This window comes from Oncorhynchus mykiss, chromosome 18 (genome assembly GCF_057628025.1).
Source record: "Oncorhynchus mykiss isolate SJ-2025 chromosome 18, ASM5762802v1, whole genome shotgun sequence".
NCBI lineage: Eukaryota > Metazoa > Chordata > Actinopteri > Salmoniformes > Salmonidae > Oncorhynchus > Oncorhynchus mykiss.
In genome coordinates this window covers 66,865,787-66,892,499 of record NC_143039.1, presented here as the reverse complement: position 1 = coordinate 66,892,499, position 26,713 = coordinate 66,865,787, and the positions used below count along the sequence as shown (strand labels likewise).

At 46.1% G+C, this 26,713-nt stretch overlaps 1 protein-coding gene across 1 annotated transcript in view; it reads left to right on the top strand.

Moving 5' to 3' along the window:
- dync1i1a (dynein cytoplasmic 1 intermediate chain 1a) overlaps positions 1 to 26,713 on the top strand; it is a 112,300-nt gene that overhangs the window by 44,225 nt on the left and 41,362 nt on the right. The window contains 4 exon segments of the mRNA XM_090209177.1: positions 3,289 to 3,299; positions 10,577 to 10,631; positions 12,287 to 12,561; positions 12,869 to 12,994. Coding sequence (XP_090065303.1) covers positions 3,289 to 3,299; positions 10,577 to 10,631; positions 12,287 to 12,561; positions 12,869 to 12,994 — 467 coding nt within the window.

Here is a 26,713-nt window from a genome sequence, read left to right as displayed (position 1 = left end):
CATAATAAAAGGGGATCCTTGATCTCTTTCTAGCTACCCGTTGGAATATATTCTAAGGCTAAGTCCCAAATTTCACCCAATTCCCTAAGTAGTGCACTGCATTTGACTTGAGCCCTACGGGCCCTGGTCAAAAGTAGTGCACCACAAATGGAATAGGATGCCATTTGTGACGCATTCTAAAACGTCTGATGCCGTGATACCCGGTGGCATGGCTGTAGTATCTGTAGCTTGAGGGAAGCTCTCACTACAGCACAACATGGGCCGTATCTAACTATCCTAAGCCCCTGTATGCTATAGTAACTTTGTTCACATGTAGCTGCTACAACTTAACCATCCAGCCAGCGGGAATCAGAGTCTAATACACACAGCTCTCCACAGAGAGTCCAGCTCCTAAGATCCTTACAGTGCCGTTGAATTACTGTTTATTTTCTCTCCCTCCATAATGGATTGGCCAATTTCAGCTCTGAGATAATTCACTGCAGAGTTAGACACATAATGGCTAACAAAGCTTAGGCCCATTCAACCCCAGCATATGATTAAGCTGGTAATTATCCTGCTAGCGCGCGAGCTAATCCAAATAATAAATACTCCACGGCTGGGGAGTGAGAGCGTGGGCTGTCAATGTCTTAGGACTCAGAAGGACCCCTACCCCGTCAGAGTTGAGCTGAGTGTCCTATACGCTTATAGGTGTCTATGGAGATGCCTGTCTGTCTATGTGCCGCTGGGCTGGGCGGAATTGACTGGGCCAGCGTGAGGAAGGAAGCGGAGGGAGATTGAGCAGCGAGATATGTCAGGGATATGGAGGATGTCATTACCCCAGGGGGTTGGGAGAGACACAGGAGCCCCCAAGCCAAGTTTCATCAAGCCAGCCCCCCCGCTATCAGTGGCTGGGTGAATCCTGGTTAATGTGTGTTCCCGCTGGTACCGAGCAGTATTAAGCACCAGGTGGAACGGGAAAGCATCCCGTGACTGGAATGATATGGTAGAGGGAGGGAGGGAGACTGTTTTCATTTGATCATTTTGGTTCTTTTTTTTCTCTCACCTCTCCAGGCTCCAGGATTATAAAGATGCTTTGTGTGGATGTGTGTATCTGTGTGGATGTGTATCTGTGTGTGGATGTGTATCTGTGTGTGGATGTGTGTGTGTATCTGTGTGGATGTGTGTATCTGTGTGGATGTGTATCTGTGTGGATGTGTATCTATCTGTGTGTGGATGTGTGTATCTGTGTGGATGTGTGTATCTGTGTGGATGTGTATCTGTGTGTGTATTTGGATGTGTATCTGTATCTGTGTGTGGATGTGTGTATCTGTGGATGTGTATCTGTGTGGGTATTTGGATGTGTATCTGTATCTGTGTGTGGATGTGTGTATCTGTGGATGTGTATCTGTGTGTGTATTTGGATGTGTATCTGTATCTGTGTGGGTATTTGGATGTGTATCTGTATCTGTGTGTGGATGTGTGTATCTGTGGATGTGTATCTGTGTGGGTATTTGGATGTGTATCTGTATCTGTGTGTGGATGTGTGTATCTGTGGATGTGTATCTGTGTGGGTGGGTGGGTGAGTATGTGTTTTATATTTTTTGTGCAACATGCCACATTATAGCCTTGTCTAAGTTTTAGAAGAGGAGCAAGGTTTGGCTTTAAAGAATCTCCATTAAAATGAGCAGCTGAAAAGTTGTATTTGTTTGCTTCATCCTTGACCTTTGACCTATCTCCAGTACTGTACCTTCATATGGGAAGATGTTTTCAGTCGTTAAGCCTCATGTCACATGGCTATGAATCACTGAATCCTCGCTCCAGTCTCTGTGGTCAGCTGTTGTCAGTCAAACCGCTCTGCAGTATGGTCGCACAGCTCTGCACCATCCTCCCATGACCACACATTCCAACCACGGTCCTGGTCATGTAAGGTCAGGTTGTGCCTGAGCACAAAAGTGGGTTTTGGTTGGGAGCGAATCCCTCTCCTCTCCCCACAACAGACCCCAGGGATGTTGGCCATGCAGTCCCTCTCTATCGCTCTTGCTCTCTCTTCCTCTCTCGCTCTCTGTTACCCTCCATTCGCCATCATAACCCCAAAGGGACGACACCCCGTCCGGTCTCCCTCCCACTAAAGGGGCTGTGGTGGTGGGACACCTCTCCACCAAAAGGGAAAAACAGAGGACGAATTGAGAGAGAGCCGCCTGTGAGTCGGTCAGTTGGTGGCGGTCTGTCCTGGCTGTCATATGTGACAGAGTGGCTGACTGACTGGTTGCCTTGACTGACTAGTTCACTTGACTGACTGACTGACTAGTTGGCTTGACTGACTGACTAGTTGGCTTGACTGACTGACTGACTGGTTGACTGACTGACTGACTGGTTGGCTTGGCTGACTGACTGCTTGGCTGGCTAACTGACTGCTTGGCTGGCTAACTGACTGCTCGGCTTACTGACTGCTTGGCTGGCTGGTTGACTGACTGCTTGGCTGGCTGACTGACTGACTGCATGGCTGGCTGGCTGACTGACTGCTTGGCTGGCTAACTGACTGCTTGGCTGGCTGCCTGTCTAGGCGTGCCTCCCTGGCCTCCCCTCTCTGGTCCCTGTTGGGTTGATGCTGTTTGGCTGAGAGCAACTCACATTCAGCTAGAAACCACACCGTTGGACCCGACCCTGATGCATCAGTGGTCCATCCTCATCCTTCATCCTCACTCTGACATGTTTTTTTCTTGGGAGCAGATGACTGGCTGCATATCAAATAGCATCCTATTCCCTATAGTGCACTACTTTTGACCAGAGTCCTCACCCTATTCCCTATAGTGCACTACTTTTGACCAGAGCCCTCACCCTATTCCCTATAGTGCACTACTTTTGACCAGAGCCCTCACCCTATTCCCTATAGTGCACTACTTTTGACCAGAGCCCTCACCCTATTCCCTATAGTGCACTACTTTTGACCAGAGCCCTCACCCTATTCCCTATAGTGCACTACTTTTGACCAGAGCCCTCACCCTATTCCCTATAGTGCACTACTTTTGACCAGAGCCCTCACCCTATTCCCTATAGTGCACAACTTTTGACCAGAGCCCTCACCCTATTCCCTATAGTGCACTACTTTTGACCAGAGCCCTCACCCTATTCCCTATAGTGCACTACTTTTGACCAGGGCCCTATGGGAATAGAGTGCCATTCGAGACGCGCCCTATAGAGAGGATATGGTGGAGGATGGACTATTGGGCCTACGGAAAGAAGAAGGTAGAGGGAAGTCCTGGAGGTTGTTATTATGGCAACTGCATGGTCTCTTCACAGGTTAGAGAGTTGAACCATCAGTCCAGTCCGTACATCTAGTACATGCTAATGTAAAGGACGTCACGCTGCTTGCTTAGCAAGTTCCACTTCCTCCCAATTCCGTCCATACCTGGCGTGAACACTGCCTTGCTAACAAACGTGACTGCCCTCCTGAAGTGTCTCACCAGTAGGCGCCACACTAAAAGCTAGCCATTCGCTGGCGCAAGTAGGGACACTTCAGGCTGAGGAGAAAGTTTCACACATTCCCATGTGATACACTCACCCCTCACACTTCCTCAACATCGATCCCAGTGTTGAGCTGAGCGCAACTGTAGATCCGGGTCACGGCACCACTGTAAAGAACATCACGCTGCTTGCTTAGCGAGTACCACTTCCTTCCGATTCAGCCAATACTTTACGCAAACTCGGTACCTCTGCCTTGCTAGTGCACGTGACTGGTCCTCCCGAAGCGTCTTACCAGTCAGCGCATTGCAAAAAGCTAGCTATTTGCTGGCGCAAGTAGGGACAACTCAGGCTGAGGAGTAAATTTAATCACAGTTATCATATGTAATCTTTGGTGTTTGGAATCACAGTTATCATATTTATTTATTATATTATTTATTTATAAAAAAAAGTTTAGAAGGTTCAGGGCAGCAGAGGTAACAAGCAGTAGGCCCACATTTTGGTGTCAACAAGGCTCTTGAGCCAGGGATTTTAATAGGCCTTAGGGCGTACTCAAACTGTGTCATACACACACTCACACTAACTCACTTAGTCACTCACTCACCCCTGAAAACAAACGACACTGGTGTTGAGTTGAGCGTGTGAGACGTGACACGTCTGGTGAGATGGAAGCACTTCCTCCTGTGAACTGGGTGCCCACTGTCATCGCAACCCCTACCCAGTTAACCTCCGACCCAGGGGTCAACGTGACAACGAGCCCACTGAGGATTCGGGTGTGTGTGAGCGTGCAGATAGTGTGTGTGTTTGCGCGTTTGCAACCACAGGTGTCTGGTGGAGTGTTAAGGGGTCTTTTGAGGCCTTCTCACCATCTGTTTCCAGGGTGATGAGCGAGGGAAGAGGGGGTTACCAACACATGCCTGGAGGAGGGAGGGACGGGAAGGAGGCAGGCAGAGGGGGCGAATGGGGAGAATGGCAGGTGCCTGTGGATGTTACCCCCTCTGTTGCCCCCTTCAACGGGGGGAGTCAGGGATAATTACAGGGTCGAGGTTAGGGTGGAGTGTGAGAGGAGTTCGTTGGATCTCAAGGTCAGAGGTCAGAACAGAGTCAAGAGCATGCACGACCACTCAGAGGCGCTTCCTGCTGTGTGTGTTAACTTAATCTCTGATGAGGAATGAGGAGTCACATGTGCAGGCCATGTGGTTCAAGGCCTGTGTGATGAGAGGGGAGTGGGGTTGGTCATGTTACTAGTCATCATGTTAGGAGGGAGTGGGGTTGGTCATGTTACTTACTAGTCATCATGTTGAGAGGGAGTGGAGTTGGTCATGTTACTAGTCATCATGTTGGGAGGGAGTGGGGTTGGTCATGTTACTAGTCATCATGTTAAGAGGGAGTGGGGTTGGTCATGTTACTAGTCATCATCTTTCACTCCAAGATCGCATAGCAGTTCAGACGTCTTTTGTCCTCGTCTTGTCGTGTCCTGTATATATATATATTTACAACTTTTTTCACATACATTTTATTTTTATTTTCCATCAACTCATCTTCTAAACACTCTCCTGCAACCAGCCTCACCAATTTATATTTATAAAAAAGTATTATTTACCTCAGATCTGTAATCCTCCAAGAAGCTAGCCAGAAACTCCAAGAAGCTAGCCAGAAACTAGCCAGAAGCTAGCCCAGAAGCTAATCCAGAAGCTAATCAGAAGCTAGTTAGCTTCTTTACTGGCAAATCGTTAGTATTCAGCTAACCACGGTTTGTGGTCATCAGCTATCCTTTAGCTCGAAAATCTATCGAAAATCTATCGCCAATTTTGTACGGCGCAGCGCGGCTCGGAACATACCGGACCAATTTTTCTCTCCATGTCCCTGGATTTCAACTGCTCTCTGGACATTCATACCCGGATCTCACAGCTAGCTAGCTGCTATCCGTGTGACAGTCGGCTTTCGTCGATTCCGGAGCAAACATCGATTGTTCCGGTGCTAGCCAGCTCCGTCAATCACTCCTGAGTTCCATCATTCACTCCTGGGCTGCAGTCACCTATCCGGACCCGTTTTACTGCCTACGCGGAGCCCCACCGGGCCTTCACAACTGGACTGCCGACGTTATCTACCTGAAGGAGATCCGGCTGGCTCCTCCGTCGCGACGTTACCTGAACGCCCATCTGCGGCCCGCTAACCGTTAGCTGTCTTACCGGCTGCTATCTGAATAGACAATCGGACAATTTATTTATTTTTATTATTATTATGTTTTCTTCTCGGGCCTCTATAACTACATCTATTGTTCTTATTTTTGTTGTTGTTGTGTGATTTGGATTAATCCCCTCTACCACATGGAACCCCACTAATCTACTGGCCGAACGCAAGAGGTGGCTAACAACAGACCTCCATCCTATGCTACCTTGCTACCGATGGCCTGGCTAGCTGTCTAAATCGCCGTGACCCTCAACCAACCTCTCCACTCACTGGACCCTTTTGATCACTCGACTAAGCATGCCTCTCCTTAATGTCTTGTCCATTGCTGTTCTGGTTAGTGTTTATTGGCTTATTTCACTGTAGAGCCTCTAGTCCTGCTCACTATACCTTATCCAACCTATTAGTTCCACCACCCACACATGCAATGACATCTCCTGGTTTCAATGATGTTTCTAGAGACAATATCTCTCTCTTCATCACTCAATACCTAGGTTTACCTCCACTGTATTCACATCCTACCTTACCTTTGTCTGTACATTATACCTTGATGCTATTTTATCGCCCCCAGAAACCTCCTTTTACTCTCTGTTCCAGACGTTCTAGACGACCAATTCTTATTGCTTTTAGCCGCACCCTTATTCTACTCCTCCTATGTTCCTCTGGCGATGTAGAGGTGAATCCAGGCCCTGCAGTGCCTAGCTCCACTCCTATTCCCCAGGCGCTCTCTTTTGATGACTTCTGTAACCGTAATAGCCTTGGTTTCGTGCATGTTAACATTAGAAGCCTCCTCCCTAAGTTTGTTCTATTCACTGCTTTAGCACACTCTGCCAACCCGGATGTTCTAGCTGTGTCTGAATCCTGGCTTAGGAAGACCACCAAAAATTCAGACATTTTAATTCCAAACTACAACATTTTCAGACAAGATAGAACTGCCAAAGGGGGAGGTGTTGCAATCTACTGCAAAGATAGCCTGCAGAGTTCTGTCCTACTATCCAGGTCTGTACCCAAACAATTTGAACTTCTACTTTTAAAAATCCACCTCTCTAAAAACAAGTCTCTCACTGTTGCCGCCTGCTATAGACCACCCTCTGCCCCCAGCTGTGCTCTGGACACCATATGTGAACTGATTGCCCCCCATCTATCTTCAGAGCTCGTGCTGCTAGGCGACCTAAACTGGAACATGCTTAACACCCCAGCCATCCTACAATCTAAACTTGATGCCTTCAATCTCACACAAATTATCAATTAACCTACCAGGTACCTCCCCAAAGCCTTAAACACGGGCACCCTCATAGGAATCATCCTAACCAACTTCCCCTCTAAATACACCTCTGCTGTCTTCAACCACGATCTCAGCGATCACTGCCTCATTGCCTGCATCCGTAATGGGTCAGCGGTCAAACAACCTCCTCTCATCACTGTAAAACGCTCCCTGAAACACTTCAGCGAGCAGGCCTTTCTAATCGACCTGGCCGGGGTATCCTGGAAGGATATTGACCTCATCCCGTCAGTAGAGGATGCCTGGATATTTTTATTTTTTTTAAATGCCTTCCTAACCATCTTAAATAAACATGCCCCATTCAAGAAATTTAGAACCAGGAACAGATATAGCCCTTGGTTCTCCCCAGACCTGACTGCCCTTAACCAACACAAAAACATCCTATGGCGTTCTGCATTAGCATCGAACAGCCCCCGTGATATGCAGCTGTTCAGGGAAGCTAGAAACCATTATACACAGGCAGTTAGAAAAGCCAAGGCTAGCTTTTTCAAGCAGAAATTTGCTTCTTGCAACACTAACTCAAAAAAGTTCTGGGACACTGTAAAGTCCATGGAGAATAAGAACACCTCCTCCCAGCTGCCCACTGCACTGAAGATAGGAAACACTGTCACCACTGATAAATCCATCATAATTGAAAATTTCAATAAGCATTTTTCTACTGCTGGCCATGCTTTCCACCTGGCTACTCCTACCCCTGTCAACAGCACTGCACCCCCAACAGCAACTCGCCCAAGCCTTCCCCATTTCTCCTTCTCCCAAATCCATTCAGCTGATGTTCTGAAAGAGCTGCAAAATCTGGACCCCTACAAATCAGCCGGGCTAGACAATCTGGACCCTTTCTTTCTCAAATTATCTGCCGAAATTGTTGCCACCCCTATTACTAGCCTGTTCAACCTCTCTTTCGTGTCGTCTGAGATTCCCAAAGATTGGAAAGCAGCTGCGGTCATCCCCCTCTTCAAAGATGGGGACACTCTTGACCCAAACTGCTACAGACCTATATCTATCCTACCATGCCTTTCTAAGGTCTTCGAAAGCCAAGTCAACAAACAGATTACCGACCATTTCGAATCTCACCATACCTTCTCTATGCTATGCAATCTGGTTTCAGAGCTGGTCATGGGTGCACCTCAGCCACGCTCAAGGTCCTAAACGATATCTTAACCGCCATCGATAAGAAAGATTACTGTGCAGCCGTATTCATTGATCTGGCCAAGGCTTTCGACTCTGTCAATCACCACATCCTCATCGGCAGACTCAACAGCCTTGGTTTCTCAAATGATTGCCTCGTCTGGTTCACCAACTACTTCTCTGATAGAGTTCAGTGTGTCAAATCGGAGGGTCTGTTGTCCGGACCTCTGGCAGTCTCTATGGGGGAGCCACAGGGTTCAATTCTTGGACCGACTCTCTTCTCTGTATACATCAATGAGGTCGCTCTTGCTGCTGGTGAGTCTCTGATCCACCTCTACGCAGACGACACCATTCTGTATACTTCCGGCCCTTCTTTGGACACTGTGTTAACAACCCTCCAGGCAAGCTTCAATGCCATACAACTCTCCTTCCGTGGCCTCCAATTGCTCTTAAATACAAGTAAAATTAAATGCATGCTCTTCAACCGATCGCTACCTGCACCTACCCGCCTGTCCAACATCACTACTCTGGACGGCTCTGACTTAGAATACGTGGACAACTACAAATACTTAGGTGTCTGGTTAGACTGTAAATTCTCCTTCCAGACCCATATCAAACATCTCCAATCCAAAGTTAAATCTAGAATTGGCTTCCTATTTCGCAACAAAGCATCCTTCACTCATGCTGCCAAACATACCCTTGTAAAACTGACCATCCTACCAATCCTCGACTTTGGCGATGTCATTCACAAAATAGCCTCCAATACCCTACTCAACAAATTGGATGCAGTCTATCACAGTGCAATCCGTTTTGTCACCAAAGCCCCATTTACTACCCACCATTGCGACCTGTACGCTCTTGTTGGCTGGCCCTCGCTTCATACTCGTCGCCAAACCCACTGGCTCCATGTCATCTACAAGACCCTGCTAGGTAAAGTCCCCCCTTATCTCAGCTCGCTGGTCACCATAGCATCTCCCACCTGTAGCACACGCTCCAGCAGATATATCTCTCTAGTCACCCCCAAAACCAATTCTTTCTTTGGCCGCCTCTCTTTCCAGTTCTCTGCTGCCAATGACTGGAACGAACTACAAAAATCTCTGAAACTGGAAACACTTATCTCCCTCACTAGCTTTAAGCACCAACTGTCAGAGCAGCTCACAGATTACTGCACCTGTACATAGCCCACCTATAATTTAGCCCAAACAACTATCTCTTTCCCAACTGTATTTAATTTATTTATTTATTTTGCTCCTTTGCACCCCATTATTTTTTATTTCTACTTTGCACATTCTTCCATTGCAAAACTACCATTCCAGTGTTTTACTTGCTATATTGTATTTACTTTGCCACCATGGCCTTTTTTGCCTTTACCTCCCTTCTCACCTCATTTGCTCACATTGTATATAGACTTGTTTATACTGTATTATTGACTGTATGTTTGTTTTACTCCATGTGTAACTCTGTGTCGTTGTATCTGTCGAACTGCTTTGCTTTATCTTGGCCAGGTCGCAATTGTAAATGAGAACTTGTTCTCAACTTGCCTACCTGGTTAAATAAAGGTAAAATAAAATAAATAATGTTGGGAGGGAAGTGGGGTAGTGGGGTTGGTCATGTTACTAGTCATCATGTTGAGAGGGAGTGGGGTTGGTCATGTTACTAGCCATCATGTTAGGAGGGAGTGGGGTTGGTCATGTTACTAGTCATCATGTTGAGAGGGAGTGGGGTTGGTCATGTTACTAGTCATCATGTTGGGAGGGAGTGGGGTTGGTCATGTTACTAGTCATCATGTTGAGAGGGAGTGGGGTTGGTCATGTTACTAGTCATCATGTTGGGAGGGAGTGGGGTTGGTCATGTTACTAGTCATCATGTTGAGAGGGAGTGGGGTTGGTCATGTTACTAGTCATCATGTTAGGAGGGAGTGGGGTTGGTCATGTTACTAGTCATCATGTTGAGAGGGAGTGGGGTTGGTCATGTTACTAGTCATCATGTTAGGAGGGAGTGGGGTTGGTCATGTTACTAGTCATCATGTTGAGAGGGAGTGGGGTTGGTCATGTTACTAGTCATCGTGTTGGGAGGGAGTGGGGTTGGTCATGTTACTAGTCATCATGTTGAGAGGGAGTGGGGTTGGTCATGTTGTTTGGGATGCTTGGAACAGTTGCCGATTAACATGACATGGCTTTCACTCTCTCCCATTGCTCTTTCCTTCTCTCTCTCTCTCTCTCTCTCTCTCTCTCTCTCTCTCTCTCTCTCTCTCTCTCTCTCTATCCCTCTTTATCTCTCTCTCCCTCTCTACCGCCCAGCACTGTCTCCTTCTCTCTCGCTATCTCCCACCGCTCTCTCTCCCTCTCTCTCCCTCTCTCTCTCCCCCCTCCTATACCTTCTCTCTCTCTCTCTCTCTCTCTCTACCGCCCATCACTGTCTCCTTCTCTCTCACTATCTCCCACCGCTCTCTCTCTACCTCTCACGTTCTCTCTCTCCCCCCTCCTACAACTTCTCTTTTTCTTTCTTTCTCTCTCTCTCTCTCTCGCTCTGAAGCCTGGTCCAGAATCTGACCAGCATGAAGAGGAGGACAGCAAGGAGACGAAAGAGGGTAAGAAGAGGGAGATTGGGTGTAATTAAATAATTTACAGTATAGATGTGGAAAGATGAAGGAATGCTGAAGGCAACTCTAGTTTAAGCTGAAGGGAATGTTTGCATCCTAAATGGCACCCTGCTCCCTATGTAGTGCATGGCTTTTGACCAGAGACCTATGGACCCTGGTCAAAAATAGTGAACTATAAAGGGAATAGGGTGTGATTTGGGAGACGGCCTCAGCCTAGCACTCGCCTTTTCATCTCCCACATCTCCAGTCAAACTGTCACTAAACAAAGCCGTTGAAGCGTTAGTGAGCGGTCACTCGCGTGTGACGCCCGCTGGCGTATCGGATGCCAATCTCTGTGGCCGAGGTCCAGCTTATCGGCCCGTGGCACTGAGGGTCAGACCTGATTAAAAACGTGTCACTTGACCCCTCTGTCGGACTTCAAAGACAACGGAGGAGACTGAGCGGGGGACGGAGAGGGGACGGAGAGGGGTGCGGAGAGGGGGACTGACAGGGGGGCGGAGAGAGGGACTGAGAGGGGGGTGGAAAGAGGGACTGAGAGGGGGGCGGAGAGAGGGACGGAGAGGGGGGCAGAGAGGGGGACGGAGAGGGCATTCTTGGTGAAGCTGGTGCAAGGAGTAAATAACTTCACTAAAGGAGGGTGGAATGCATCTTTGTTGAGGCCATGCCCTGTTTAAACACACAGAGAGACACACTCACACCCTTACACACGCCCAGGGTTCCAGTCTACCCTGACTTTGATCACCCCTTTGTCATCCTTATGAGTTGTCGGAAACAGAACCCAGAGAATCAAGTGGTTTGAGATCAAATAGTCAGCCATGTAATGGGGACTGCATAGGGATAGACAAAATGACATCATGCAGAGGGACATCACAAACAGCATCTCACTATTATTACAGGGGCGGAGGAGGAGGAGGGGAAGAGGAGGAGGGGGAGGGGAAGAGGAGGAGGAGGAGAAGAGGGGAAGAGGAGGAGGGGGAGGGGAAGAGGAGGAGGAGGGGAAGAGGGGAGGAGGAGGACCTCAGAGGACTTTGCTTATTCTTATTTACCAGGTGAATTATTTTGCAGCTGGTAATTTACTACTATGAAGTATGAGGTAGTTTATTGTATCGATGACTTTACTATCTGCTTGATGGAAGTGACTTCAGCGATTTGGTGTAATGATCTAGAACTATTGTAGTTGTTAAATGATGTAGTGTATCGACAGAATATATTTGCAACCAGACTGTTGTCTTTGTGTGTGTGGAGTTTGAATCATGTTTATTTGGGTATGCACTCACTGTCGTGTATTTAGTGCCAGTTCAGGGTAGTAGTTTGGGAATGGGTGGGTGTTTGGCATGACAAGTGTATAGTTATATTTCTAAGAGTGTGAGTGTTGTGTGTTTATTTATTTGTGACTCAGGCTACCACAAATGGCTGTGTATGGGTTGTGTGTGTCTCTGCATATTGTTGTTTACCTATTTTGACCTCTTCCTGTGTGTGTGTGTGTGTGTGTGTGTGTGTGTGTGTGTGTGTGTGTGTGTGTGTGTGTGTGTGTGTGTGTGTGTGTGTGTGTGTGCTCGTGCATACTTTTGCATACTTGTATGTCTGTGTGCCTGCATGCGTATGTATTCATGTCTGTGTGTGTGTGTGTGTGTGTGTGTCAGGCTACCCCTGCAGGGAGCTGACAGAGGAAGAGAAGTAGCAGATCCTCAAATCAGAGGAGTTCCTCAGTTTCTTTGACTGCAGCATCAGAGTGATGGAGAGAGCCCTGGCTCAGGAATCAGACATCTTCTTCAACTACAGCGGACAAGACCTGGATGACAAGGAGGGGTAAGAATGTGTGTGTGTGTGTGCGTGTGTGTGTCTATCTGTTGTGAGGTCTGTAGAAGGAACATGGTGTGTGTATGCATGCCTATGTGGCTGCTAATGGCCTCATGGAGTAATGCCTTTGGTGTCAATCAGGACGTGACTCCTCATTGTTCTTCAAACACATGCCATTCTCATGATGTCATCATCCTCTCAAAACCCCATTTGACCTCACTTACAATTACATCACCCAGTGACCTCTGACCCCTGTTTCTATTGGCCACAGGGACTTCCTCCTCTCCATCCTCTACCTCCTCTCCATCCTCTTCCTCCTCCCCTGATCCTCCTTTAATTTTCCGTCTTTCCTTCCGCTCCTCTATCTCTCCATTTTATTTGATCTTGTCCCCTCTCCTCTTCCTCCCCCTCCTCTTCCTCCCCAGTCCCCAGAGCTGTTGGTGGCGTCCTACAACAACAACGAGGATGCTCCTCACGAGCCTGACGGTGTAGCTCTGGTCTGGAACATGAAGTTTAACAAGAACACACCTGAGTATGTCTTCCACTGCCAGGTAAAATCAGTCCCAGGTCCAGGTCTATAAATATGTTGGGTACAGAGCCTGTATTCACAAAGTGTCTGATCTAGGTTGATATGACCTATAACTGTTCCCCACAGGATACAGATACTGGATTCGTGTGATGTATATGTCTATATATTTAACAACAGTCTGATTCACAATTGTGTTTTGGGTCTCAACCGAGCCAAAATAAAAATGTTTTCACATCACTTTGTCTTTTAATGTATCCTGCCAATATCTGACAAAGAGTTACAGTATTTCCCTCCAGTTGATTCATGTTTTAACTGGCCGCCGGATACAACTGGATGTGGGTAGAGCTACTGCCACCAGTGTCCCAAATGGTACCCTATTTCCTAAATAAATCAAATCAAATAAAATAAAATGTTATTTGTCACATACACATGGTTAGCAGATGTTAATGCGAGTGTAGCGAAATGCAAGTAATCTAGCTAACAATTCCAAAACTACTACCTTATAGACACAAGTGTAAGGGGATAAAGAATATGTACATAAAGATATATGAATGAGTGATGGTACAGAACGGTATAGGCAAGATACAGTAGATGGTATCGAGTACAGTATATACATATGAGATGAGTATGTAAACAAAGTGGCATAGTTAAAGTGGCTAGTGATACATGTATTACATAAAGATGCAGTAGATGATATAGAGTACAGTATATACATATACAAATGAGATGAATAATGTAGGATATGCAAACATTATATTAGGTAGCATTGTTTAAAGTGGCTAGTGATATATTTTACATCATTTTCCATCAATTCCCATTATTAAAGTGGCTGGAGTTGAGTCAGTGTGTTGGCAGCAGCCACTCAACGTTAGTGGTGGCTGTTTAACAGTCTGATGGCCTTGAGATAGAAGCTGTTTTTCAGTCTCTCGGTCCCAGCTTTGATGCACCTGTACTGACCTCGCCTTCTGGATGATAGCGGGGTGAACAGGCAGTGGCTCGGGTGGTTGTTGTCCTTGATGATCTTTATGGCCTTCCTGTGACATCGGGTGGTGTAGGTGTCCTGGAGGGCAGGTAGTTTGCCCTCGGTGATGCGTTGTGCAGACCTCACTACCCTCTGGAGAGCCTTACGGTTGTGGGCGGAGCAGTTACCGTACCAGGCGGTGATACAGCCCGACAGGATGCTCTCTATTGTGCATCTGTAGAAGTTTGTGAGTGCTTTTGGTGACAAGCCAAATTTCTTCAGCCTCCTGAGGTTGAAGAGGCGTTGCTGCGCCTTCTTCACGATGCTGTCTGTGTGGGTGGACCAATTCAGTTTGTCTGTGATGTGTACGCCGAGGAACTTACTACCCTCTCCACTACTGTTCCATCGATGTGGATAGGGGGGTGTTCCCTCTGCTGTTTCCTGAAGTCCACAATCATCTCCTCGGTTTTGTTGACGTTGAGTGTGAGGTTATTTTCCTGACACCACACTCCGAGGGCCCTCACCTCCTCCCTGTAGGCCGTCTCGTCGTTGTTGGTAATCAAGCCTACCACTGTTGTGTCGTCCGCAAACTTGATGATTGAGTTGGAGGCGTGCGTGGCCACGCAGTCGTGGGTGAACAGGGAGTACAGGAGAGGGCTCAGAACGCACCCTTGTGGGGCCCCAGTGTTGAGGATCAGCGGGGTGGAAATGTTGTTGCCTACCCTCACCACCTGGGGGGCGGCCCGTCAGGAAGTCCAGTACCCAGTTGCACAGGGCGGGGTCGAGACCCAGGGTCTCGAGCTTGATGACGAGCTTGGAGGGCACTATGGTGTTAAATGCCGAGCTGTAGTCGATGAACAGCATTCTCACATAGTTATTCCTCTTGTCCAGATGGGTTAGGGCAGTGTGCACTACTTTTGACCAGAGCTCCCATAGTACTCTGGCCAAAAGTAGTGCACTATGAAGGGAATAGGGTTCCATGTTGGGATGCTGGCCTAAGACTAGGAGGATGTACCACTCCACCGCTGCAACGATGACAATGACACCAGAGATAAAAAATAAGGAGTGAAGTGATATTTAATCAAAGCAGGGAGTTCTTCAGGGGTTCCTGGGCTTTGGCCTACTTGGGCAGAACATGATATTACGGAACATGTCCGCTCAATGGTGACTAAAAAAATCTGAGGTTTTGGTGCAGAAAATACCTTCTGGTTGGTCCTGATGCTAATTATTATAGACTCTAGGGTGAGTTTTTGTGGTGTGTGTGTGTGCGTGTGTTTGAGGGAGTGATGAGGAGGCGACTGAGGGCCGGGGAGGAAAGTTAGAGGGCCTCCCCACTCCCAAGAGAGAGAGGGGGATTACAGAGACATCTCCATAATAAAAAGATGTGGCCTACCACTTCCTAATCCAGCAGACCACATGTGTTCACCCACCCACGTGGATCCTCCAGTCGTATGGGCTGCTTGACTCTGTTTCCTACGCCCAGAGTCTACCTCACACACACACACACACACACACACACACACACACACACACACACACGCACAGCCACCCACTCCCACCATGCAGACCAATGTAGCCCATTTAGCAGACCAATGTAGCCCATTTATGGGCTGCTTGACTCTGTTTCCTACGCCCAGAGTCTACCTCACACACACACACACACACACACACACACACACACACACTCACACACACACACGCACAGCCACCCACTCCCACCATGCAGACCAATGTAGATCATTTAGCAGACCAATGTAGCCCATTTATGGGCTGCTTGACTCTGTTTCCTACGCCCAGAGTCTACCTCACACACACACACACACACACACACACGCACAGCCACCCACTCCCACCATGCAGACCAATGTAGATCATTTAGCAGATGTTTTAGCAGACCACATACAGTGCTAATATTTCTGTAGAAATGGGTTGTAGAAGTTGTGAGATAATGGATTTTACAGGACACTTTTATTCCACTACTATTATTAATGTATGTTCATGCCTAAGTGTTCTGGTGTAGATATAAAAGTACTACAATACAGCTACACTGATTACTGGAGTCATTTTCTCTACAAGTGGTTTGCTTCCATATTGTAGTCTGAAAGCTTGACTCTGTTGTCAACATGGGTTTCTATAGCGTAATGATGTGTGTGTGTGTGTGTGTGCACGTGTGCGCGCGTGTGTGTGTGTGTGTGTGTCGTCAATGGCATCGGAGGCTGTGAGAGGAGTTGACAGCAACCATAGATACACTTTATGTGGTTGTAAATTTGTATGTGCTGTTTTTGGCAGTGATAAACTGAGTATTGAAGAGAAGTTAAAATAGTCCACACAGTTAAAGTGGCAATCAGCAGTTGGAACAATAACAAAGCATTTCCCCCACTGTTTCGGATGGTGCTGGAGAAATGTAACCACTCTCAGATTCATAGACAAAGCTATGGATGCAAGGGCTGACCATCCAAATGATAGTTTTAACCATGTTTGGAGGCTCTTTAGTGTTTGTTTACATTTACTTTGTTAAACAAGTTTATATTTTGGGTTCTGATAGAGTATAACTTATATTCTTCAAGTCCAAAAATGGATGTAGCAACTGCAGATTGCCCCTTTTAAAGGACATTTTACAACTTAATAGTTGGTTCCTCACCCTGAAAGTAGTCTCTGGGCCAGGGGGAACTGTATGGTTTGGTTTTCTTTTAAACAGCCACACAAACTTCAGTTAACTTTAGCCACTGCTAGCTAAAAATCTATAAAAGTGACAGGGGCAATGGAAAGATAAAAGGGCATGTGTCAAACCGAATCACTTAGTTGATTTCAGTTTATTCAGGGTGACTGTTTCTCCTGGTCCATAGACCTTTCAGGGTGAGGAATGGACCTTTAAATCCACCCTATAGATATGAACTGATAATACAGTATGCAAAGTCTAACCCTGCATGCCTCTTATTCTTTGACACACACACATTGCTTCTCTCAGGAAAGGGGTCAATTTGGGTAAGTGAGTGACGCTGTTGGGAAAATGTGTGCTGGGGGAGATTATATAAAAAAATGAGAGGAAGGAAAACCAAAATGGCACCTCCCAGGCTCCCTTGTGTCAGTCACTATGAGTGTGTCCTGGGGATGTGCCATGTCTTTTCATCAGGAGGGGAAGAAAAACCAGAATGAACGAGATAAATAATTAAATGAAAGAAAGAAAGAGAGAGGAGTCTATCTCCAACCGCTTGGCACGGGCCTCCTCCGTGTTTTGTGCTGGAGAGGGATGAAAGGAGGCAGGAGTGGTCGGGGGAGAAGAGATATTGTTTTTCGCTCCGGGGTCTATTACAAACAGAGGCGTTCCTTTCTAGTTATCCAGAGATCAGATGGATATTAATGTGTGAGCATGTTCTGCCGTTTAACCCCCCAAACCACAGGCCCCATTTCTTTTCTCTCTTCTCCTCTTCCTGAGGTAGACGAACACACTCATCCTTTATCATATCAAATCAAATTGTATTTGTCACATGCGCCAAATACAACAGATGTAGACCTTACAGTGAAATGCTTACTTACAAGCCCCTAACCAACAATGCAGTTTTAATAAAATACCAACAAAAAAAAGTAAGAGATAAGAATAACAAATAGTTAAAGAGCAGCAGTAAATAACAAATAACAATTATCCTCTCTTCAATCACACATGCTTAGCTCCGCCGGGCTCTGCCAGGGCTCTGCCAGGGCTCTGCTCCGCCGGGCTCTGCCAGGGCTCTGCTAGGCCTTTGTTAGGGCTCTGCTACGGCACTTTTAGGGTTCTGCTAGGGTACTGTTAGGGCTCTGCTCTGTTAGGGCTCTGCTCTGTTAGGGCTCTGCCGGGGCTCTGCTGGGGCTCTGTTTGGGCTCTGCTAGAGTTATGCTCTGCCAGGGCTCTGCTCTGCCGGGGCTCTGCTGGGGCTCTGCTGGCGCTCTGTCAGGGCTCTGCCAGGGCTCTGTTAGGGCTCTGCTAGGGCTCTGCCGGGGCTCTGCTGGGGCTCTGCTAGGGCTCTGCTGGGGCTCTGTTAGGGCTCTGCTAGGGCTCTGCCAAGGCTCCGTTAGGGCTCTGCCAGGGCTCTGCTGGGGCTCTGTTAGGGCTTTGTTAGGGTTATGCTCTGCCAGGGTTCTGTTTGGGCTCTGTAGGCCCTTGTTTGGGCTCTGCTAGGGCACTTTTAGGGCTCTGCTATTGCTCTGCTAGGGCTCTGCTCTGTTAGGGCTCTGCCTGGGCTCTGTTAGGGCTCTGCTCTACTAGGGCTCTGCTAGGGCTCTGTTGGGGCTCTGCTATGGCTTGCTATTGCTCTGCTTGGGCTCTGCTAGGGCTCTGCTATTGCTCTGCTCTGTAAGAACTATGTTAGGGCTCTGTTAGGGCTCTGTCACTCTTGGCTTGGCAGGGACCAGAGAGGACTATTTTTCCAGATCTTCCCACAGTGGCTCGTTTGACCATCTTTGATCGCTCTTTGTCTCTCTTCAATTCAAGGTGCCTATTGCCATTGGAAACATATGTGTACATTGCCAAAGCAAGTGAAATAAACAATAAAACAGTAACTATTACACTCACACAAGTTCCAAAAGAATGAAGAAATGTTTAATGTCGTATTATGTCTATATACAGTGTTGTAACAATTTGCAAATAGTTCAAGTAAAATGGGGAAATAAATATGGGTTGTATTTACAATGGTGTTTGTTCTTCACTGGTTGCCCTTTTCTTGTGGCAACAGGTCACACATCTTGCTGCTGTGATGGAACACTGTGTTATTTCACCCAGTAGATATGGGAGTTTGTCAAAATTGGATTTGTTTTCAAATTCTTTATGGGTCTGTGTAATCTGAGGGAAATATGTGTCTCTCTAATATGGTCATACATTTGGCAGGAGGTTCTCTCTCTTTCTCTCTCTGTCAAATATGGCTTCCGTTCATGGAGTTACTTAGTAACATTTGCCATCTGATGTTTATTTATTTTTATTTCACCTTTATTTAACCAGGTAGGCCTGTTGAGAACAAGTTCTCATTTACAACTGCGACCTGGTCAAGATAAAGCAAAGCAGTGTGACAAAAAACAGAGTTACACATGGAATAAACAAAAGTACAGTCAATAACAATAGAAACATCTATATAAAGTGTGTGCAAATGGAGTAAGGAGGTAAGGAAATAAATAGGCCAATAGTAGCGAAGTAATTACAATTTAGCAAATTAACACTGGAGTGATAGATGTGCAGATGATGATGTGCAAGTAGAAATACTGGTGAGCAAAAGAGCAAAAAAGTAAATAAAAACAGTATGGGGATGTGACCGGTGTGAAAGGGTTAGCTAGACAGTGGTGCACACTAGTAGCATTTCAATCACTCTTGAAGTAGACCTTGAAGACCTTGAAGTAGTTGTTTCTCTCTCGCTCCTCTCCACCACTTCTCATCTTGTCTACTACTTTCTTTAACTTGTTTTAATTATGTTATCTCTCTCTCTACTCATTCTCTATACTCCATTATCTCTCTCTCTACTCCATTCTCTCTCTCTCTCTTCATTCTATAGTTAGAGGACTTGTGATATCTCCAGGAGCAATATAACATAATTTTTGTCTTTATCTGTTGTCTAGTACTGTCTTTTTGTTAGCTAGGGTCATCTACTTTAAGTGCTGCCTGTCTTCCCAGTAGCCTTCTTGGTGTGTGAACAGATGACTGCTCATAACTTGCAGATGATTGTTGACACATCAACCAGGATCAAGGGGCAGGGCAATTTGTGACTTGTTTTGGTAATCAGTGGCTGTATTGGCGAGGGAGTGGTTTCTCCTCTCCTAGGCAATCAGCAATTAGTACAGGGAGGTGTGCTCTTCACTTCTGCTTGGCAATTATTAATTAGTGTTAGTACTTCAGTCTCCCCTGGCTTCTCAGCGGCAGCTGTAAGCGGCGGTCGTGTCAGTGGCGGTCTCGTTGGCAAAACTAAGACCGCCGCCAAAACAAAGACTGTTCTGCTGAGTTATTTGTGGAAGGAAAGAGAGGAAGGCTCCACACCACTCTCACCTCAGTATAACTGCAGTTAGAGTGCAGTATAACTGCAGTTAGAGTGCAGTATAACTGCAGTTAGAGTGCAGTATAACTATTTTGCAATTACTGCGTCCAAAATACCACAGTCGACTGCAGTTACTGCAGTTATACTGCACTTTCACTGCAGTTACTGCACTTTTACTGCAGTTACTGCACTTTTACTGCAGTTATACTGCACCTTTACTGCAGTTATACTGCACTTTTACTGCAGTTACTGCACTTTTACTGTAGTTACTGCACTTTTACTGCAGTTACTGCACTTTTACTGCAATTACTGCACTTTTACTGTAGTTACTGCACTTTTACTGCAGTTATACTGCACCTTTACTGCAGTTATACTGCACTTTTACTGCAGTTACTGCACTTTTACTGCAATTACTGCACTTTTACTGCAGTTACTGCACTTTTACTGCAGTTATACTGAGGTGAGAGTGGTGTGGTTATACCGAGGATGATTGTGGTGTTTCAAAACTACAACATTGTTTTGTAAGTGTCACTTGAGTATCTTACCTAAATTTATAAATCTATATTTTCCGATTATGTTATTTTGCTCTTTTGCAACTATGTGTGTGTGTTTCCTATACCTTTTCGCTCCTCTCCCTGTAGGTTTTACAGATGCCCCCCTCCCCTTGGCTGCAACCCTTATGATTTAGTATACCCTGCACGCGCAACCCATGTGGAATTCCGGGTCTCTGGCAGCGTTTGGAACTACCAATCTGCAGTCAAGAACGCCAAGTTCATTTCAGCCTGTGCTCCCCTTTAGTTCCTTGACTTTTTGGCCCTGACAGAGACATGGATCACCCCATACATGGATCACCCAAGAGAACACTGCTACTCCAGCTGCTCTCTCTTCATCTGACTGTGTTTTCTCTCATAGTCCAAGAGCATCTGGTTGTCTCAGTGGTGAAAGGGCTACCCTTTTCTCCTAAGTGGAGATGTTCTCTCTTCTTCCTCTCTCACCTGTCCACACACAAGATGGCGCCGGAGCAGAAGGCAGGCGTTTTATGTGCCCCCAACTGATTGTTTTTTTTCTTCGTTTATCTGTGTTGTTTGTAACTTATTATTTTACTATTTTTGTACATAATGTTGCCGCTACTGTCTCGTGACCGAAAATAACTTCTGGACTGCGATTACTCACCACGGTCTAGCAGAATATTTTTTCTTCTTTCACGACTCTGACGAACCCGAGGCGGAGGATATACGGCTCCCTCGGGAACAGGCCCTGACTACAGTGATCTGCGTGAAGAGGAGGCGGAGAAAGAGAGGCCAGAGGACGGGCAACTTTCTGAGGAGTCGGAGGCGATCAAATAAACCCCCACTCCCCTCAATTCTGCTAGCAAACATGCAATCTTTGGACAATAAAATGGACGAGTTATTGGGAAGATTAAACTACCAACGGGACATTAAAAACGGTAAAATCTTATGCTTCACGGAGTCGTGGCTGAACGACGACAATATCAACATACAGCTGGCTGATTATGCGATGTACCGGCAGGATAGAACAGCGGCGTCTGGTAAGACAAGGGTCTATGTATTTTTGTAAACAACAGCTGGTGCACGATATCTAAGGAAGTCTCGAGCTATTGCTCGACGGAGGTAGAGTTTCTCATGATAAGCTGCAGACCACATTACCTACCTAGAGAGTTTTCATCTATATTCTTTGTAGCTGTTTACATACCACCACAGTCAGAGGCTGGCACCAAGATAGCATTAAATGAGCTGTATTCCGCCATAAGCAAACAAGAAAATGCTCAACCAGAGGCGGCGCTCCTAGTAGCCGGGGACTTTAATGCAGGGAAACTTAAATCAGTTTTACCAAATTTCTATCAGCATGTTAAATGTGCAACCAGAAGGAAAAGAATACTGGACCACCTATACTCCACACGCAGAGATGCATGCAAAGCTCTCCCTCGCCCTCCATTTGGCAAATCTGACCATAATTCCATCCTCCTGATTCCTGCTTACAAGCCAAAATTAAAGCAGGAAGCACCAGTGACTAGATCAATAAAAAAAGTGGTCAGATGAAGCAGGTTCTAAGGTACAGGACTGTTTTGCTAGTACAGACTGGAATATGTTCCGGGATTCCTCCGATGGAATTGAGGAGTACACCACATCTGTCAGTGGCTTCATCAGTAAGTGCATCGATGACGTCGTCCCCACAATGACTGTACATATCCCAACCAGAAGCCATGGATTACAGGCTGCATCCACACTGAGCTAAAGGCTAGAGCTGCCGCTTTCAAGGAGCGGGACTCTAACCCGGAAGCTTATAAGAAATCCTGCTATGCCCTCTGACGAACCATCAAACAGGCAAAGCATCAATACAGGACTAAGATCGAGTCATACTACACCGGCTCTGATGCTCGTCGGATGTGGCAGGGCCTGCAAACCATTACAGAATACAAAGGGAAGCACAGCCGAGAGCTGCCCAGTGACACAAGCCTACCGGACGAGCTAAACTACTTCTATGCTCACTTCAAGGCAAATAACACTGAAATATGCATGAGAGCACCAGCTGTACCGGAAGACTGTGATCACGCTCTCCGTAGCCGATGTGAGTAAGACCTTTAGACAGGTCAACATTCACAAGGCCGCAGGGCCAGACGGATTACCAGGACGTGTATTGCGAGCATGCGCTGACCAACTGGCAAGTGTATTCACTGACATTTTCAACCTGTCCGAGTCTGTGATACCAACATGTTTTAAGCAGACCATCATAGTGCCTGTGTCCAAGAACACTAAGGTAACCTGCCTAAATGACTACCGACCCGTAGCACTCACGCCTGTAGCCATGAAGTGCTTTGAAAGGCTGGTCATGGCTCACATCAACACCATCATCCCAGATACACTAGACCCACCTCAATTTGCATACTGCCTCAACAGATCCAGAGATGACGCAGTCTCTATTGCACTCCACACTGCCCTTTCCCACCTGGACAAAAGGAACACCTATGTGAGAATGCTATTCATTGACTATAGCTCAGCGTTCAACACCATAGTGCCCTCAAAGCTCATCAATAAGCTAAGGATCCTGGGACTAAACACCTCCCTCTGCAACTGGATCCTGGACTTCCTGACGGGCTGCCCCCAGGTGGTAAATGTAGGTAACAACACATCCGCCATGCAGATCCTCAACACAGGGGTCCCTCAGGGGTGCGTGCTCAGCCCCCTCCTGTACTCCCTGTTCACTCGTAACTGCATGGCCAGGCACGACTCCAACACCATCATTAAGTTTGCAGATGACACAACAGTGTCTGATCACCTGATCACCGACAACAACAAGACAGCCTATAGGGAGGAGGTCAGAGACCTGGCCATGTGGTGCCAGGACAACAACCTCTCCCTCAACGTGATCCAGACAAATTAGATGATTGTGGACTACAGTAAAAAGAGGACTGAGCACACACCCATTCTCATCGACGGGGCTGCAGTAGAGCAGGTTGAGAGCTTCAAGTTCCTTGGTGTCCACATCACCAACAAACTAACATGGTCCAAGCACACCAAGACAGTTGTGAAGAGGGCACAACAAAACCTATTCCCCCTCACGAGACTGAGAGACTTGGCATGGGTCCTCAGATTCTCAAAAGGTTCTACAGCTGCACCATCGAGAGCATCCTGACTGGTTGCATCAATGCCTGGTATGGCAACTGCTCTGCCTCTGACCGCAAGGCACGACAGAGAGTAGTGTCAACGGCCCAGTACATCACTGTAGGGCGGCAGGTAGCCTAGTGGTTAGAGCATTGGACTAGTAACCGAAATGTTGCAAGATTTAATCCCCGAGCTGACAATGTAAAAAATCTGTCGTTCTGCCCCTGAACAAAGCAGTTAACCCACTGTTTCTAGGCCGTCATTGAAAATAAGAATTTGTATTAACTGACTGACTTGCCTAGTTAAATAAAGGTAAATAATAATCACTGGGGCCAAGCTTCCTGCCATCCAGCACCTCTTTACCAGGCGGTGTCAGAGGAAGGCCCTAAAAATTGTGAAAGACTCCAGCCGCCCCAGTCATAGACTGTTCTCTCTACTACCTCAGGCAATCTGTACCGGAGCGCCACTGCCACTCTCTGTTGTCATCTATGCATAGTCACTTTAAATAACTCTACATTCATATACAGTTGAAATCGGAAGTTTACATACATTTAGGTTGGAGTCATTAAAACTAGTTTTTCAACCAGTCCACAAATGTCTTGTTAACTATAGTTTTGGCAAGTCGGTTAGGACATCTACTTTGTGCATGGCACAAGTAATTTTTCCAACAATTGTTTACAGACGGATTATTTAATTTATAATTTACTGTATCACAATTCCAGTGGGTCAGAAGTTTACATACACTAAGTTGACTGTGCCTTTAAACAGCTTGGAAAATTCCAGAAAAGGATGTCATGGCTTTAGAAGTTTCTGATAGGCTAATTGACATCATTTGAGTCAATTGGAGGTGTACCTGTGAATGTATTTCAAGGCCTACCTTCAAACCCAGTGACTCTTTGCTTGACATCATGGGAAAATCAAAAGAAATCAGCCGAAAAATATTGGAGACCTCCACAAGTCTGGTTCATCCTTGGGAGCAATTTCCAAACTCCTGAAGGTACCACATTTGTTAACAATAGTTTGCAAGTATAAACACCATGGGACAACGCAGCTGTCATACCGCCCCAGGAAGGAGACGTTGTCTGTCTCCTAGAGATGAACGTACTTTGGTGCAAAAAGTGTGAATCAATCCCAGAACAACAGCAAAGGACCTTGTGAAGATGCTGGAGGAAACAGGTACAAAAGTATCTATATCCACAGTATAACAAGTCCTATACCGACATTACCTGAAAGGCCGCTTAGCAAGGAAGAAGCTACTGCTCCAAAACCACCATAAAAAAACAGATTATGGTTTGCTGCACATGGGGACAAATATCGTACTTTTTGGAGAAATGTCCTCTGGTCTGGTGAAATAAAAATATAACTGGTTGGCCATCGTTAAGTTTGGAGGATAAAGGGGGAGGCTTGCAAACACCATCCCAACCGTGAAGCACATTGGTGGCAGCATCATGTTGTGGGGGTGTTTTGCTGCAGGAGGGACTGGTGCAATTCACAAAATAGATGGCATCACGAAGAAGAAAAATTATGTGGATATATTGAAGCAACATCTCAAGACATCAGTTAAAGCTTGGTTGCAAATGGGTCTTCCAAAGGGACAATGACCCCAAGTATACTTCCAAAGTTGTGGCAAAATGGCTTAAGGACAACAAAGCCAAGGTATTGGAGTGGCCATCACAAAGCCCTAACCTCAATCCTATATAGAATTTGTGGGCAGAACTGAAAAAGCATGTGCGAGCAAGGAGGCCTACAAACCTGACTCAGTTACACCAGCTCTGTCAGGTGGAATGGGCCAAAATTCACCCAATTTATTGTGGGAAGCTTGTGGGAGGCTAACTGACACTTTTGACCCAAGTTAAACAATTTAAAGGCAATGCTACCAAATACTAATTGAGTGTATGTAAACTTCTGACCCACAGGGAATGTGATGAAAGAAATTAAAGATTAAATAAATAATCCTCTCCACTATTATTCTGTCACATTCTTAAAATAAAGTGGTGATCCTAACTAACCTAAAACAGGGACATTTTACTAAGATACAAATGTCAGGAATTGTGAAAAACTGAGTTTAAATGTATTTGGCTAAGGTGTATGTAAACTTTCGACTTCAACTGTACATACTACCTCAACTAACCGGTTCCCCCGCACATTGACTCTGTACCGGCACCCCCCTGTATATATTGTTCTTTTTTACTGCTGCTCTTTAATTACTTGTTACTTTTATCTCTTATTCTTATCCGTATTTTTTGAAACTGCACTGTTGGTTAGGGGCTCGTAAGTAAGCATTTCGTTGTGACTAAGTAAGCATCTGCGCACGTGACTAATTTGATTTGATCTGCTCATTTGAATTCCATGCTGTCACTGTCACTTCTCTACTCAAGCTTATGATTGTTGTCATATACAGTGCCTTGCGAAAGTATTCGGCCCCCTTGAACTTTGCGACCTTTTGCCACATTTTAGGCTTCAAACATAAAGATATAAAACTGTATTTTTTTGTGAAGAATCAACAACAAGTGGGACACAATCATGAAGTGGAACGACATTTATTGGATATTTCAAACTTTTTTAACAAATCAAAAACTGAAAAATTGGGCGTGCAAAATTATTCAGCCCCCTTAATTAAGTTAATACTTTGTAGCGCCACCTTTTGCTGTAAGTCGCTTGGGGTGTATGTCTCTATCAGTTTTGCACATCGAGAGACTGGCATTTTTTCCCATTCCTCCTTGCAAAACAGCTCGAGCTCAGTGAGGTTGGATGGAGAGCATTTGTGAACAGCAGTTTTCAGTTCTTTCCACAGATTCTCGATTGGATTCAAGTCTGGACTTTGACTTGGCCATTCTAACACCTGGATATGTTTATTTTTGAACCATTCCATTGTAGATTTTGCTTTATGTTTTGGATCATTGTCTTGTTGGAAGACAAATCTCCGTCCCAGTCTCAGGTCTTTTGCAGACTCCATCAGGTTTTCTTCCAGAATGGTCCTGTATTTGGCTCCATCCATCTTCCCATCAATTTTAACCATCTTCCCTGTCCCTGCTGAAGAAAAGCAGGCCCAAACCATGATGCTGCCACCACCATGTTTGACAGTGGGGATGGTGTGTTCAGGGTGATGAGCTGTGTTGCTTTTACACCAAACATAACGTTTTGCATTGTTGCCAAAAAGTTCA